This window comes from Hevea brasiliensis, chromosome 14 (genome assembly GCF_030052815.1).
Source record: "Hevea brasiliensis isolate MT/VB/25A 57/8 chromosome 14, ASM3005281v1, whole genome shotgun sequence".
In the NCBI taxonomy this organism is placed as follows: domain Eukaryota; kingdom Viridiplantae; phylum Streptophyta; class Magnoliopsida; order Malpighiales; family Euphorbiaceae; genus Hevea; species Hevea brasiliensis.
In genome coordinates this window covers 82,793,383-82,807,144 of record NC_079506.1, presented here as the reverse complement: position 1 = coordinate 82,807,144, position 13,762 = coordinate 82,793,383, and the positions used below count along the sequence as shown (strand labels likewise).

General features: G+C 27.6%; 1 protein-coding gene and 1 pseudogene across 3 annotated transcripts; one reads left to right on the top strand and one right to left on the bottom strand.

Annotated features, from left to right (window-relative positions):
- The first annotated feature begins 6,773 nt into the window (after positions 1-6,773).
- On the top strand, positions 6,774-11,218 carry LOC110664802 (metal tolerance protein 11). 3 transcript variants are annotated; one of them, XM_021824663.2, is made up of 6 exons: positions 6,774-7,139; positions 8,193-8,302; positions 8,400-8,645; positions 9,689-9,769; positions 9,937-10,170; positions 10,715-11,218. In XM_021824663.2, the coding sequence occupies exons 1-6, from the start codon at positions 6,974-6,976 to the stop codon at positions 11,060-11,062; spliced, it is 1,185 nt and encodes a 394-aa protein (XP_021680355.2). In that variant the 5' UTR covers positions 6,774-6,973; the 3' UTR covers positions 11,063-11,218. The 3 variants fall into 3 exon arrangements, with proteins under 3 accessions (XP_021680355.2, XP_021680354.2, XP_057989512.1); XM_021824662.2 differs by having other exon boundaries at positions 6,804-7,139; positions 8,400-8,666; XM_058133529.1 differs by lacking the exon at positions 6,774-7,139 and adding an exon at positions 7,756-7,774 and having other exon boundaries at positions 8,400-8,666.
- Positions 11,219-12,111: 893 nt separating this feature from the next.
- On the bottom strand, positions 12,112-13,517 carry LOC110664804 (ankyrin repeat-containing protein BDA1-like; annotated as a pseudogene).
- Positions 13,518-13,762: the final 245 nt, after the last annotated feature.

Genomic DNA, 13,762 nt, shown 5'->3' with positions numbered 1-13,762 from the left:
ATAAAAAAAAGACTTATATAATAATTCATATTTTATATTTATATTTTATTTTTAATTAATGAAATATCTTCTCCTTAAAAAAAATAAATAAATTTGACCACCAAGACAGAGGGAGAGGAAACTAAGATGGGCCTGAAGCCTGAGCCCAACTCTACATCCATGTCTCACCTTTTAGCTGGGAATTAAGCCTTTCACACAATAATTTATTTGTAAAAAAAATTAAAAAATATTTTTCAGAAAAATAAATTATTTGTTTAAAAAAATGGAATAAAGACAAAAACATTAAAGCTAATAAGTAATAACTCTAAAAAAAAATTTACTTTCTTTTAATTTATAATATTATAAAAATATTTAAACTATACAATTTTTTTTTACTATTTTATTATTAAATATAAAAAAATACATAATATTGTGATAATTACCAATAATCTTGGATAGGAGCTATTAAAAGTGGTAGGTCTAAATTTTTTTTTCAAGTTTAACATATGAAATAATAAAATATTATATAAAATATTTAAAAATTAATATATTATAATTAAATTTGAAAAAAATTAAATTCTTAAAACTATAAAAAGATTATATCCAAACACATATCTTTAAAAAATAATTATACAAATATTTATCAATTAATATTGATAAAGTTCATTATGAGAATAAGTATATTAAAATTTTAAAAGTAAATAAATATTTGAATACACAGTAATTTTTTATCTTAATTAATTTAAATTTATAAAAAAATTTAATAATTAAATTTATAAGAGAAAAGTATAAATATATATATATATATTAAAAAAATATTACTATAACCTTTGCTCTATTAGAATGAGAATTTTCATCAATTGTTTAAAACATAAAATTTTATATAAAACAAGCTATTTTTAAAGTATTGTATTTAAAAGTTTCCTATTTTATGATGACAATAACTGACTAATTTACAAGGGCTCTATTGATTAATAATTTTTAATATAATATTTAGTGTTTTGACTATAGTTAAAATATTATATTTATTTTTTATATTATTCAGTGATATAGTATTTAAAGGCTAAGATATTGATTCACGAAATTTGACCTTTTTAATTTTTAGAGATTGAGAAATTTTTTTAACTAAATAAAAAAAAAATTGATCACTATTTTTATATGAATAATTAATTAAACAATTATTTTTATTAAACACTTTTATTTTAAAGTCTTATTCGATAATATTAATTATTCTAATAGCTGTTAGTTATTTTAATAATTATTAGTTATTTTACTAACTGTTAGTTATTAGATACTAACAAGTAGTAATTAATTATTTATATAGTGATTTAAAATAAAAGTATTTAATAAAAATAATAATTAAATTAACCGTTAAATATAAAAATAATGATATTTTCTTATTAACTATAGCTAAAAAACTCTATTAATCTCTAAAAATTATAAATAATATTTAAATTATATTATAAATAATAAATTATAATAAATAATATCTAATTATCAATAAAATAACTAATAATTACTTGAAATAATTAATAATTATTAAAACAGTTAATATTAGACTGATATAAATGTGTGTAATACATGTATGAAAATAATTAATATTAAAAGTGAATACAAATTAAAAATAAATAAATAAATAATCAAATAGTATCAGTGGCCATCAATTGGAATGAAGTAGGAGAAAGATTAATTATGGTGCTTGAATTTTTTTTTTTTTGGGTCAAAGTATTTTAAGATATATTTTTACATACTAAAATTAACTTTTGTTAATAATTTTAAAATTTACATCCCTTCATACCATTTTAATAAATTTAAAATAAATAATTTTAAAATATTTTTTAATAATAATAAATTCTAATTAATAAAAAATAAAATTTTCATTTTATTAATCGAACTACTTCTATTAAGTACAATGCAAGAAATTTTTCTTTTTCAATGATGAACGTAAGATTAAAGGTAATACGAAATCACCAATTGACCATACACGTCTATCAATGCCACGTCACTCGTTATGCTCGAATAGTAAAACTTCCATGACAATGCCGTGCACGTCTTGCTTTTTCTTTTGAAAATGCTTCGTTTATAATAAAATATTTATAAAACAAAAAATTAATTAAATTTTTATATAATTGAGTTTTATTTTTATCATAAAAATATTTTTCATATTTTTTTATTTAAAATATTTAAAAATTCATTAATAAAAAATATTTTTTTAATTAAAAAAATTAAATTATTTAAAAAAAAATAACTTAATTATTTTTTATTTTTTAAATTTTAATAATTTTATTAAAATATAAAAATATTTTTATATATATATATATTAAATAAATATATATACCATTAATTTAACATTACGATCAAATAATAAAAAATATTTAATAAAATTTTTTAAAAATATCATTCATAAAACAATTTTTTTCATATATGAAGTAACTGGAATCTTATATTTAATTTTTATTTATTTAAAAAATAATTTTAAATTAAAATTTTAAATTACTCAATTTGAAATATTAGAATTGATAAAAAATAAATAAATAAAATTAAATTTTTATAAAATTTTAAATTTTATAACCTTATTCAAAAATAACTTTTAAAATAGTATTTAATATTTTAATTATAATTAAAATATTCTCTTTTATCATTTATATTATTTAATAATATAATATTTATAATATATTTAAAAATTAAAAAACTCACAATATTTTGATCAAAATTAATGAAATAATATCAATATTTTTATATTTAATAATTATTTTTATTAAAATTTTTATTTTAAATTATTAATAATTAATATCTACTATTAATAGTAAATAAAATAATTAATAATTATTAAAATAATTAATATTAAATAAACTGTCGTATTTAGCCTTTAGTCTTCCGGATACTATGCAAGTCAACATCACTTAATATTATTACATGAAAGATTTTTTTTTCTTTATATTATTTGGCTGCAGTAGGCAGTGGCCATTTCAATTCAAAAATTCACAGTCGACCACGGGTCAATTTTAACTACGAATAAAATTAAAATTGATTTAGGTCAAATATGAGATATTGACCAACGGTTTCAATTCTTGAACCGATTCAAAATTGAAATACGGGAGTCAATTTGGATCTTTCTTTCTTGAATTTAAATTGGAATCCGCGATTCTAAATTGTAATTGACTCGATTTATTTATTTTTTTAATTATGTTTAAATTTTTTTAATTTTTATTTTAAAATTAGATCAAATCGTAAATTAAACTGAAATCATATTTAACTATTTTTAATTAAAATTATTTTAAATTGAAATTTGTCTAAATCATGAAGTCCTAATTGTCAAAATCTTATTTGTAATCATATTGAACTGTTTTTAATTAAAATTATTTTAAATTGAAACTTGTCTAGCAAAATTTGATTTGTAATTTCTTATCTATTAAAGTATATTAATGGTTATTGACAATCGAATCACTTTGAAATATCAATTAAATGTGATGACTTGATTGATAATTATACAAATTTTAAGATTTGATTATAAAAATTAACAAATTTCACATTTTTCTTATAATTAACCATATATTATTATTATAATACAACGTTTTCCTAAAATCAAAAGTTTCTCACTATACAACAAAGTTAAGAGAAAATATTTCATAAATGAATTGACAAAAATAAAATAAAATTGACTCTCAAACATGGGATAAGCTTTTAAAATTGATTAAAAAAATATTTTATTTATTCTCATTGTGCAACTCTTTTCTCATGATAACAGTAAAAACTTCTGTTTGAAATTGACAAGGCAAAGAAAGATTAAATATATTATAATCCAACCATTGTATAAAATAATGCAAGGGAATAATATATCCAAAATATAAAAGGAATCAAATTATACTATAAGCTAATGAATTGACTTTTTTATATACTTCATTCATACTTTAAAGATAGGTTTACTTCTATTTTCTTATTGATTAAGAAAATAAATTTAATAAAATTAAGGAAGTCAATTTTATTTAATTTTTTAAATATATTATTTACTTATATTGCTCTATTAAAAATTAAATAATTTATATTATTAATTATTTTTAAAATTAATAAATTTCACTTTTTTAATTTTATATTAAATATTCTCTGTATTTATTTTATCCATCATTTTTTAAAAGTTATTTTCTCCAAAATTTTTTATTGTTTTGAGAAAATAAGAATTATTTTTTTTTTTATTTTATCATTATCTTTACTAAGTTGATCAAATCTATTTATGAGTAAAAAGTTATAAATAAATTAGCGTTTGGTTTGATTTATAAATTAAAATAATTACTTAAAATGAGTTAGAAGTTATAAATATGGTAATCTTACTTATAATACTTTACTTATAACTTATTTATTTATTTTAAAACTATATATTAATTAAGTAAAAACTATATTATCCTAATAATTTTTGAAAAATTAACACTATTCTTATTTTAACAGACTCAGAATTCAAAGATATATTATTTTCTATTAATTTTATAAATTAAGTTTAATCACCCTTTAATGAAACACTTAATCTATTTAAAGGTTTTTCTTAAATAGTTTTATCAAAAAGTTAATTACTTATTTTTAAATTAATTTATAAAGTAAAAAAATATATTTTATGTCAAAAGTTAAAAATAAATAGTTAAGCCAAACTCCCTCTAAATGTAATAACTATTTTTATATTTTTTAAAACACATTTTATAACTTCTTTCTTAATTAAGTAAAATAAAAAATAATTTAAGTAAATTAAAATATATTTTATTATAATTATTTTTCTTAATTATCATATAAAAACTTTAAACAATAAATTAAAATTAGCGAAGAGACTATGTATATGTTAATAAATTAACAAGTAAACTATTATTTTTAAAAAGGAAAATAATGAAGGGAGTAGAGATATATTAATAAGTAAACCATTATTAAAAAAAATTATATTTTGGATATAAATAAGAAAAAAAAAAAGAAAATAAGCTTATTTTGATGGGAGAAAGAGAATCATTTTTTTCCCATTAATTTAGTTTAGACATGTACAATTGGCTCTTGAGTAAAAACAATTTAATATAATAATTTCATTTTAAATATTAATTATAATAAATTTCATTTGTCTTATTATAATCAATAAATAAATAAATATATATATATATATATATATATATTTTTATAGAATGTCCTTTTTTAAGGGGAAAATATTGAATAATAAAGAAAAAGAATAGTTGAAACCATAAACGTGACATTCACAACCATCATGTGCCATCATTTATTGATGAATAATGTCTACAAAAACATTTATAAAAAAAAAAAATGGTCCAAGTGGTATTATTTCTTTTTTTTTTTTTTTTTTAAATCCTAAAATTGCTTATAGAAAACGTAACCTTGAAATTTAGAATTGTAAGGAAGTCAAAATTGGGTAGTAGAGAAAATTTTTGTTACTTTGATTGATGGTACCCAATTAACAAGATAAGGGCCATGATGGGCCCACGAATCACTTGATAGCTTTGTGACCTTGACTCCCTATTTGCCTTTAACTTATTATTTTATATTGTTTTACAACAAAAGGAAAATATTTTTATTTTATTTAATTAAACAAAATAATTGCTAAAAAAAAATCATAAATATCTTTAAACATGATTTATATTCTAATCTTATTTATTAATATTAGTTATTCTAATAATTATTAATTATTTTAATAATTATCAGTTATTTTAATAATTATCAATTACTTTATTATCTATTTATTATTAAATATTAATTATGAATGATTAACTGTGTATACAGTTATTTGAGTCATATTTTTAATAATTTTTAAAGTAATATTTTGATTATAATCAAAATATTATTTCTCTTATTTATATTATTCGATGATAAAATATTTATAATAGTATTTAGAGATTGATGCAGTGATTCATAAAAAGCTAATTTTTCTTACTTTTAGAGGTTGATAGAATATTTTAACTAAAATTAATAATATAATACCATTATTTTTATATTTAACAGTTAATTTAATAGTTATTTTTATCAAATACTTATATTTAAATCGCTATATAAAACAGCCAATTACTAATAATTAATATATAATAACTAAAAGTTAGTAAAATAATTGATAATTATTAAAATAATTAATAATTATTAAAATAATAAATATTATCAAACAGAGTCTAAAATAAAAATATTTAATAAAAATTACTGTGAAATTAAATGTTCATATAAAAAGTGTTACTATCTTATTAATTTTAATTAAAATGCTCACTTAATTAAAAAAAAACATGAGAGATAATTTTTTATTAATATTTTCTAATTTTTAAAAATTAGTATAAATATTAAGTTATTCAATAGTGTAAATTAAAAATTGTGGGTGGACGGTGCATGGAAAGTTTGTTAATATTACATTTTAGAGGTGCCCCTATCGACAAATATATCATAATCATGTGTGAATGACCTTTTTGTAATCTCCGTAGGCCCTCTATTACTTTTATCATGATCCAACTAAAAAAATGGGACCCATCTATGTTGAAATATAACAAAGTCAACATCATTGCTTGCTGTAATTATCAATCCATGTGATTCCTTGTATGAAATCTATCCTTACACGTGTAACCTCCACACGAAACACCTACGCCCCTACCCAGTCAACCAGATGCTTGCCACCTGACCAATCACGTAATACCAGGTAGGTAGTGATTATTCTCTTAAATTTAAATTTTATATAAAAATTAATTTTATAAATATTAAATTAAAAAATATATGATAAATATATAATTTAAATATAAATATTTAATTATAAAATTTATTCTCGATTTTCTTGAATTTTCTGTTTGTGGGGTTCGAAAAATGCACCAGCGTCTTACCAACCACGACGTGCATATTGATATCTCCAAAATACCCTTCTCTGGATGTTAAATTTCTAGACTCTGCCCCCTATTTTCACCAAGAACACTTTATTATATTAAAAACACACTTGCACTATAGAGCTTCTTGAATCCGGGGGCGTCTAGTGAGTGACCCGAGAATGGTGGAGCCGGTGAACCACGAGAACGATGAGGAGCTTTCACTGTTGCCCCTCAACAGCAGTTGTGATGGGTCGTGGAGGTTAAACTTCGATGGATATCAGCTATCTGCAGAGCAAAAGGAGAAAAAGCCGCCTCGGGGCCTCCACGATTGCTATGGGGTTTTAGGTAATTTCTCCAACTTTCCCTTCTTTGAATAATTTCTTTTCACCAAAACAGATATTATACAAATATATGAACTTTTTGTTTGGTATCTGATTTTAGTTTTACTTTTTTTTTTGCTCCATTTGTGTATTTTGATTCTGAATGGAAATATTCTGTTTTAGCTTTTGGTGTACTATGATTTTTTTTTTTTTTGCTTGTTTGGGTATTCATTTATTATTCGTTTGATTATTTATTGTTTTGATGTTTTATCATTTATTTATCTTTGGGTGACTATAGGATCGCAGATAGTGTGAGGAGTATGAGAATTGAGTTCTTGATTGTTTCTTATTTTATATACACGTAACAAGAGCTCATGATGTGTCCTTGTTGCTTTGGCCATATATGGAGTAGTGTTATTTTCGGCCATAAAAGAGAGATTTTATTGTGAAAGGCTACTTGTTTACCCTTTCCCTTCTTTTTTAATTGAGCTGAGTAGGTTTATGGTTAACTTGATTTTAGGTGACTTCAGATAAGAGTTTTATATTAGGGGATCATGGCAAACTTCTTTCAGTATTTCTTGATTGATTAAAGGAAATATGACTTCTGTGTTATTTCTTTTTATTCTGGGTTATACCTAATCTTGCTAAAAGGCTAAGCTTGTAAGTTTTCTTATCCTCTGGAAGCCTGTGAATGTTCCCCCTGCATGCCCCACAGGTTTATCATAGCTTATATATGGTGGAATGAATTGATGAAGAACTAGGCAGTGTTTTTACTAGAGCTTATCTCACTATATCTCCATTTGTGGAATGTTAATCTGTTGAGAGATGTTGGTTAGTTTTGATGGTATCACGTAATAGACTCTAGGATTAGGAAGAGCTATGGAAAAAACCTCACTTTATGATTTAGTTTTATTAGTTGTGTGCAGTTAACACTAACTTTCTATGTATATAAGATATGCGGGGGTCTATGAAATGCATGATAGTTACATGATTATGGTGATGATAATGGTGTGCTTGTAATTAAAAATTCAAAGAGGTTGTGTGATGACAACTGATTTGTGTAGCTTGATGGTTTCAGGTCCAGAAGATGATGTAGCTGAGTACTATCAGCAGCAGGTGGAAATGCTTGAGGGTTTTAATGAAATGGATGCCTTAGCAGAGCGTGGCTTTATTCCTGGAATGTCAAAGGTATTTGTCTTTTTTCCTTTTGTTTTATCTGAAACTGAAACAGAATTGATGCCTGCTCTAATTCCTTAACTAAAGCTTTTGTTGTTAATGGGTGCAGGAAGAGCAGGAGGATTTGGCTAGGAGTGAGAACTTTGCTATCAGAGTATCGAATTTCGCTAATATGGTTCTTTTTGCTGCTAAGGTCTATGCATCCATCAGAAGTGGTTCATTAGCCATTATTGCGTCCACACTGGACTCTCTACTTGATCTTCTATCTGGCTTCATCCTGTGGTTTACTGCATTCACTATGCAAACACCAAACCCATATCAGTACCCTATTGGAAAGAAGCGCATGCAGCCATTGGTCGGTCCTCCATCAACTAGTGTACATCTGTTGGTCATTTTATTTTATTTTTTTTGTCATATTTCTCTTTTACATTACAAAACAATTTGCAGAACTCAGCGATTAGCAGCATGCAGTTGTGTTATTATCAGAGAACTTACATGATGCTTAAACTATCAAATTTTAATATTCGTATAACAAGCAAAAACAGCAGCACAAAAATTATAAAGCTTGCATCGGAGAATTGGTTAATAACTATGAAAGAGCAAGAAAATGTGGATTAGTCACTACATTTGAGAATGCTCCTATGAAACAATACGGTAAACTCAAAAGAAACCAATGAAGCATGTGTTTGTCTGGCAAAAAACACAATTTTTCTCAGATGAATTTTTATTTTCACTGTTCTCTGCTGTTCTATGTGGCTATTTCCTTTCTTATTTATTTTTTCCTGAAGTTAAATTTTGTTTCTTTTTTTCAGTTTAATATTGCTGTCATAAGAATATGGCACTTTTTATTCTGATTTCATTCAGTGTTGCTAGATCTCATGATATTACCTGTATGCAATGCACACTGTAAAAGCTTTTAAATTTAGGTCTCCAACAGATTTTAAGTCAATGTGTGTGTGTGTGTGTGTGTGTATAATGTCTGTTCCGGATTTAAAATATGGAAATTTTGTCTGTTGAAACTGTACATTGTAAATTTAGATTTCCACCGGATTTTTGAATTAATGTTTATCAGCAGGTTAATATATATTGGTAGTCATATGTTTGTTCCAGACATAAGATATGCAAATTTTGTCTGTTGAAACTATACATTGTAAATTTAGGTCTCCACCTGATTATGAATTAACGTTCATCAGCTGGTTATGATTATGAATTAACGTTCATCAGCTGGTTAATGTGTTTGTGATATATCCATGAATAAGGGTAGTCACATGTTGTTCCAGTCCAGATGTAAAATATGAAAATTTTGTTTGTTTGAAAGTGTATTTGATGCTGCAAAGCATTTTAAATTACTGCAATGTCGAGTAATGTTCAAATCCATAATATGTGAATTATGTACAGGGAATTCTTGTTTTTGCCTCTGTAATGGCAACTCTGGGACTGCAGATAATCTTGGAATCAGTACGCACATTGTCATCTGATGTAAGTGGACCCTGATCAAATTCCTAGTCTGTATGAATGCTATATCCATTAGCGAATGTAACATTTGCTTATCAGTAAGATTGGGGAAAAAATGAAAAATATAGGAACTCCTGGATGTGCTTGAAAGGATATCCATCCTCACACGTTTATTCTAATGCTCTTTTCAGGAGAATGAATTTGATTTGACCAAAGAGCAAGAGCGTTGGGTTGTGGGCATTATGCTTTCGGTGACTTTGGTAAAACTTTTGCTGATGGTTTATTGCCGCTCTTTTACCAATGAGATCGTCAAAGCTTATGCCCAAGATCATTTTTTTGATGTGGTTACAAATATCATTGGCCTTATTGCTGCACTTCTTGCTAATTACATGGAAGATTGGATGGACCCTGTTGGGGCTATAATTGTGAGTACAGCCCACCTCCCTCCTGCTCTGTCCCTCCTTCCTGTTATCATTTTCTCCATTACTGTACATGAATTAATAGAGCATGAAATTATACGCATTTCATTAGCAATTGGCATAGTTCTCTTCTACTTATTTGAAAGTACCATCTGGTAGCTTTCAGTGCATTTCAGTCTCTGCTACAGACCATCATTGGGTTGACAGTAGGTAAGATTACTATTTATTAACTTGAGCATTTCAGCATTTCGAATGGTTTCACCGGAAACTGTGTACTCTCTGTAAACGTGGCATGTCACTTTGTTTTATCTACACAATGGATGGTGAACCCTGAGCTGTTAGACTTGTACAACAACAAGGGGCAATAAATTGGTTAATGATTTTGTTATTCATGATATGAAGCCGAACCCCATCAAGATACGTATGTGTGTAGAACACTGACTTGATTCTTTAAATTGACGAAGGCTTGATTTAATGATTGAAATTAGCATAGTAAGAGCTTTAGTTGTAACTCAAAATACATATAACGTGAGGTTTGACATTGCTGCAGCTGGCCTTGTACACCATTCGCACATGGTCAATGACAGTGTTGGAAAATGTGAATTCTCTTGTTGGAAAATCAGCTACTCCAGATTATCTGAAAAAGCTCACATACCTTTGTTGGAACCATCACAAAGCAGTTAGACACATCGATACCGTTCGTGCTTACACTTTTGGATCTCACTACTTTGTTGAGGTTGATATTGTACTGCCTGCTAGCATGCCCTTGCAAGAGGCTCATGATATTGGGGAATCCTTACAAGTGAAGCTTGAGCTGCTGCCAGAGATAGAGCGTGCCTTTGTTCACCTTGATTATGAGTACACACACAAGCCTGAGCATGCACAGTCACTCCCATAGTAACATGGAAATCTGATCCTTTTAGTTCTGTTGTTTGGGTTTCTCAAAACAATGTCTACCATGTATCAAGTCCATGAAGCTTTCTTTGCTGGCTAAGAGCATATGCAAATGATTGTTAACTGTAAATTCACTAATGAACTGGTTTCAAATTGGGTATTGGTGATTGTTCTGGTCAGATTAGGGATGGCTTTGAGAAGCAATAATTATTACTAAAATGAACACAGAATTAATCCATCTATTACCATCATTCTTCTCTTCTGTGTATATGCACACGGCGTCTCCGCAATCCACTGTTAAGTCCCATAGCTCCGCGACCACGAAGAAAGAACCAGAGCAGACGAACCAAAAAATGTGGGAATAATACTGCTAAAAACAAAATAAAATTAAAATTTGACCAAGCTTTAGTTGGTGAGATGACCGACATTGAAAACGAGTAGCAAGAAAACAACAATATCACCGATCGTGGAAACATCGTCCACAAATGATCTCTTGGGACCCCAAATCCCATCATCTGAGAATTGTTACCACAAAGATAGCAGTATTCGCCAACCAGAACAGCAAAAAAATGCGGGAGCCCATAACACTAGAACCCACATAACGTGATGGGTTGGCTTCACTGAGAATGGTGTTTGTGGCAGAGGTATCCGCACGAAACATGTTTGGTAGATGTGAATTGATGTCAGCAGTTCCCTGCCAAACACCGACGGATGGGCTTAGTGCTGCCTGGTACGTAATTGTTGCTATAAAAGCATCAACCACTAGTAGTGCATTGCGCCGTTCACTCTGTATCTTCTTTCCCCGACTAGCTGAGCTTATTGCCCATGCCTATAAGAACGAGAGCTTCCTCTTTTAAGTTCCCAGATCGGCCTGTCGCCGTGAGATATCCGCAAGGGGGAAGGTGTTGCATTTTACTGGGCTCTTTATCGCTGAATTGTGCATGGTCTCGTAGGATGTTCATCGCTGTCGAACCATTCAAATTCTTTATGTTGGTATATACAAACGTTTCGATTTACGACCTGTGCAGCAATGGATCACCGGCGATATGCATGTGTGAGCTCAGTATCGATTTACCAATAAAATTACAAAATGCTCATTTGAAGAACAAGGAAAAAGGAATGGAAATTCTCTTAACATAAGGAAATTATAAAAAAATAAAGCAAGCGTCCCACTCCTGTCTTTGATTGCTCGAAGCAGCAATGTGTAATACAGTGTTGCCTTCCCTGTTCTTCCAATTCAGGAGTTCTCTTTCCCAAATTGCGGCAACTACAAACACAGACCTTTGAAGCCATCCCATTAGCACCTGAAAGGTTCCATCTGGTTGTTCTTTACTGCAATATGCAAAGCAGTGTCGCCTTCAAAGGTCACAACTTTAATGGATTCAGGGCAAGCTTCATAGAACTCTGTTAAAATTGGGATGTTCCCTTGTTCAGTTGCATAATGCAAAGAAGTCATACCTCTTCTTCCTTTGACACGGGCGAGGCCTTCATCCACATCTAGGAGCCAGAGCACCATGAGGATTTTGTCATGTTGTAAAGCCAGATGCATTGGGCTAAAGCCATCCTGGTTTAGCTTCCTAGCGAACGATGCCTTCAAGTTCACAATCTCCATCGCAAATTCAATGTGCCCTGCTGATGCAGCTGTGTAATGGAGTATCAATGAATGGTACCTCTTTTATGCGTTCCAAGACGAATGCATCCTGCCTGATTAGACCATACAAGGCATCGATATCTCCTGCCTGAGCAGCCTCCTTCAACCTCTGATCCCTGTTTTGAGAATTCATCCCCAATTCTCTATTGCAGCATCTTGTCCCTAGAATTTTATGTACTTTTCTTCATTGATCTCTATCAAACCCTGGTAAATTAACCATGATCAATAGACTACTTTAAATTCAAATCACCATTGGATCAGAACCTTCCTATTTGGTTTGAAGTCGTCATTCACATTTGCCAAACATTTTGTCTATTCCTACCAGTCAAATGTATGATAATTTAATAACCCGTAGTGAATAAAATAATAAATTTTTTAAAATTTATGAAAGCTGTAATTATTTGCAGTTGATTATTCCGATTATTAGCGTTTTATTTCAATGTGTGAAGCAGTGTCACCTTGATTAGATGGATTCAGGGCAACTCTCGAAGAATTCTCCCAAAACGAACAAGTTTCCTCTTTAGCTGCGCAGTGCAGAGGCGTCATATCTAACCTCTCTTCCTTTGACACGAACAAGATCTTTAATCTTTCATCCATCAGTAAGCATAAAAAGATGTAGGACTTACATTTACAACTACAATTTCCTTTTTGTCTTCCATAGAATCATTTTCAGAGTTAAAAGACTACGAGGCAGGAAATTGCGAGTATAATAGCCTTGATTTGTATCAGTCACGCTGTTTCAAAATGGGTTGTCCCCAAGCTGTTCGTTATTTTGCCCGAACGAACAAGACGTGCCATCCAAATTCCAATGGAGCCACAGTCCACAAAGGTGGCTTATTTCATGGGTAATTTGGAGCTCATATAATAATAAGTTTAATAATTATTAAATTAAATATTTATATATAAATTATTCATCTCAATATGAATATTTAATTTAATAATTATTAAATTTATTTATATATTAATTAAGTATGTATTAAATACAATAAAAAAAAATTTGAGTCAATATGCCCAAGGCCTGTTGTCACTCGTTAATGTTCCATTTGTTTTTCA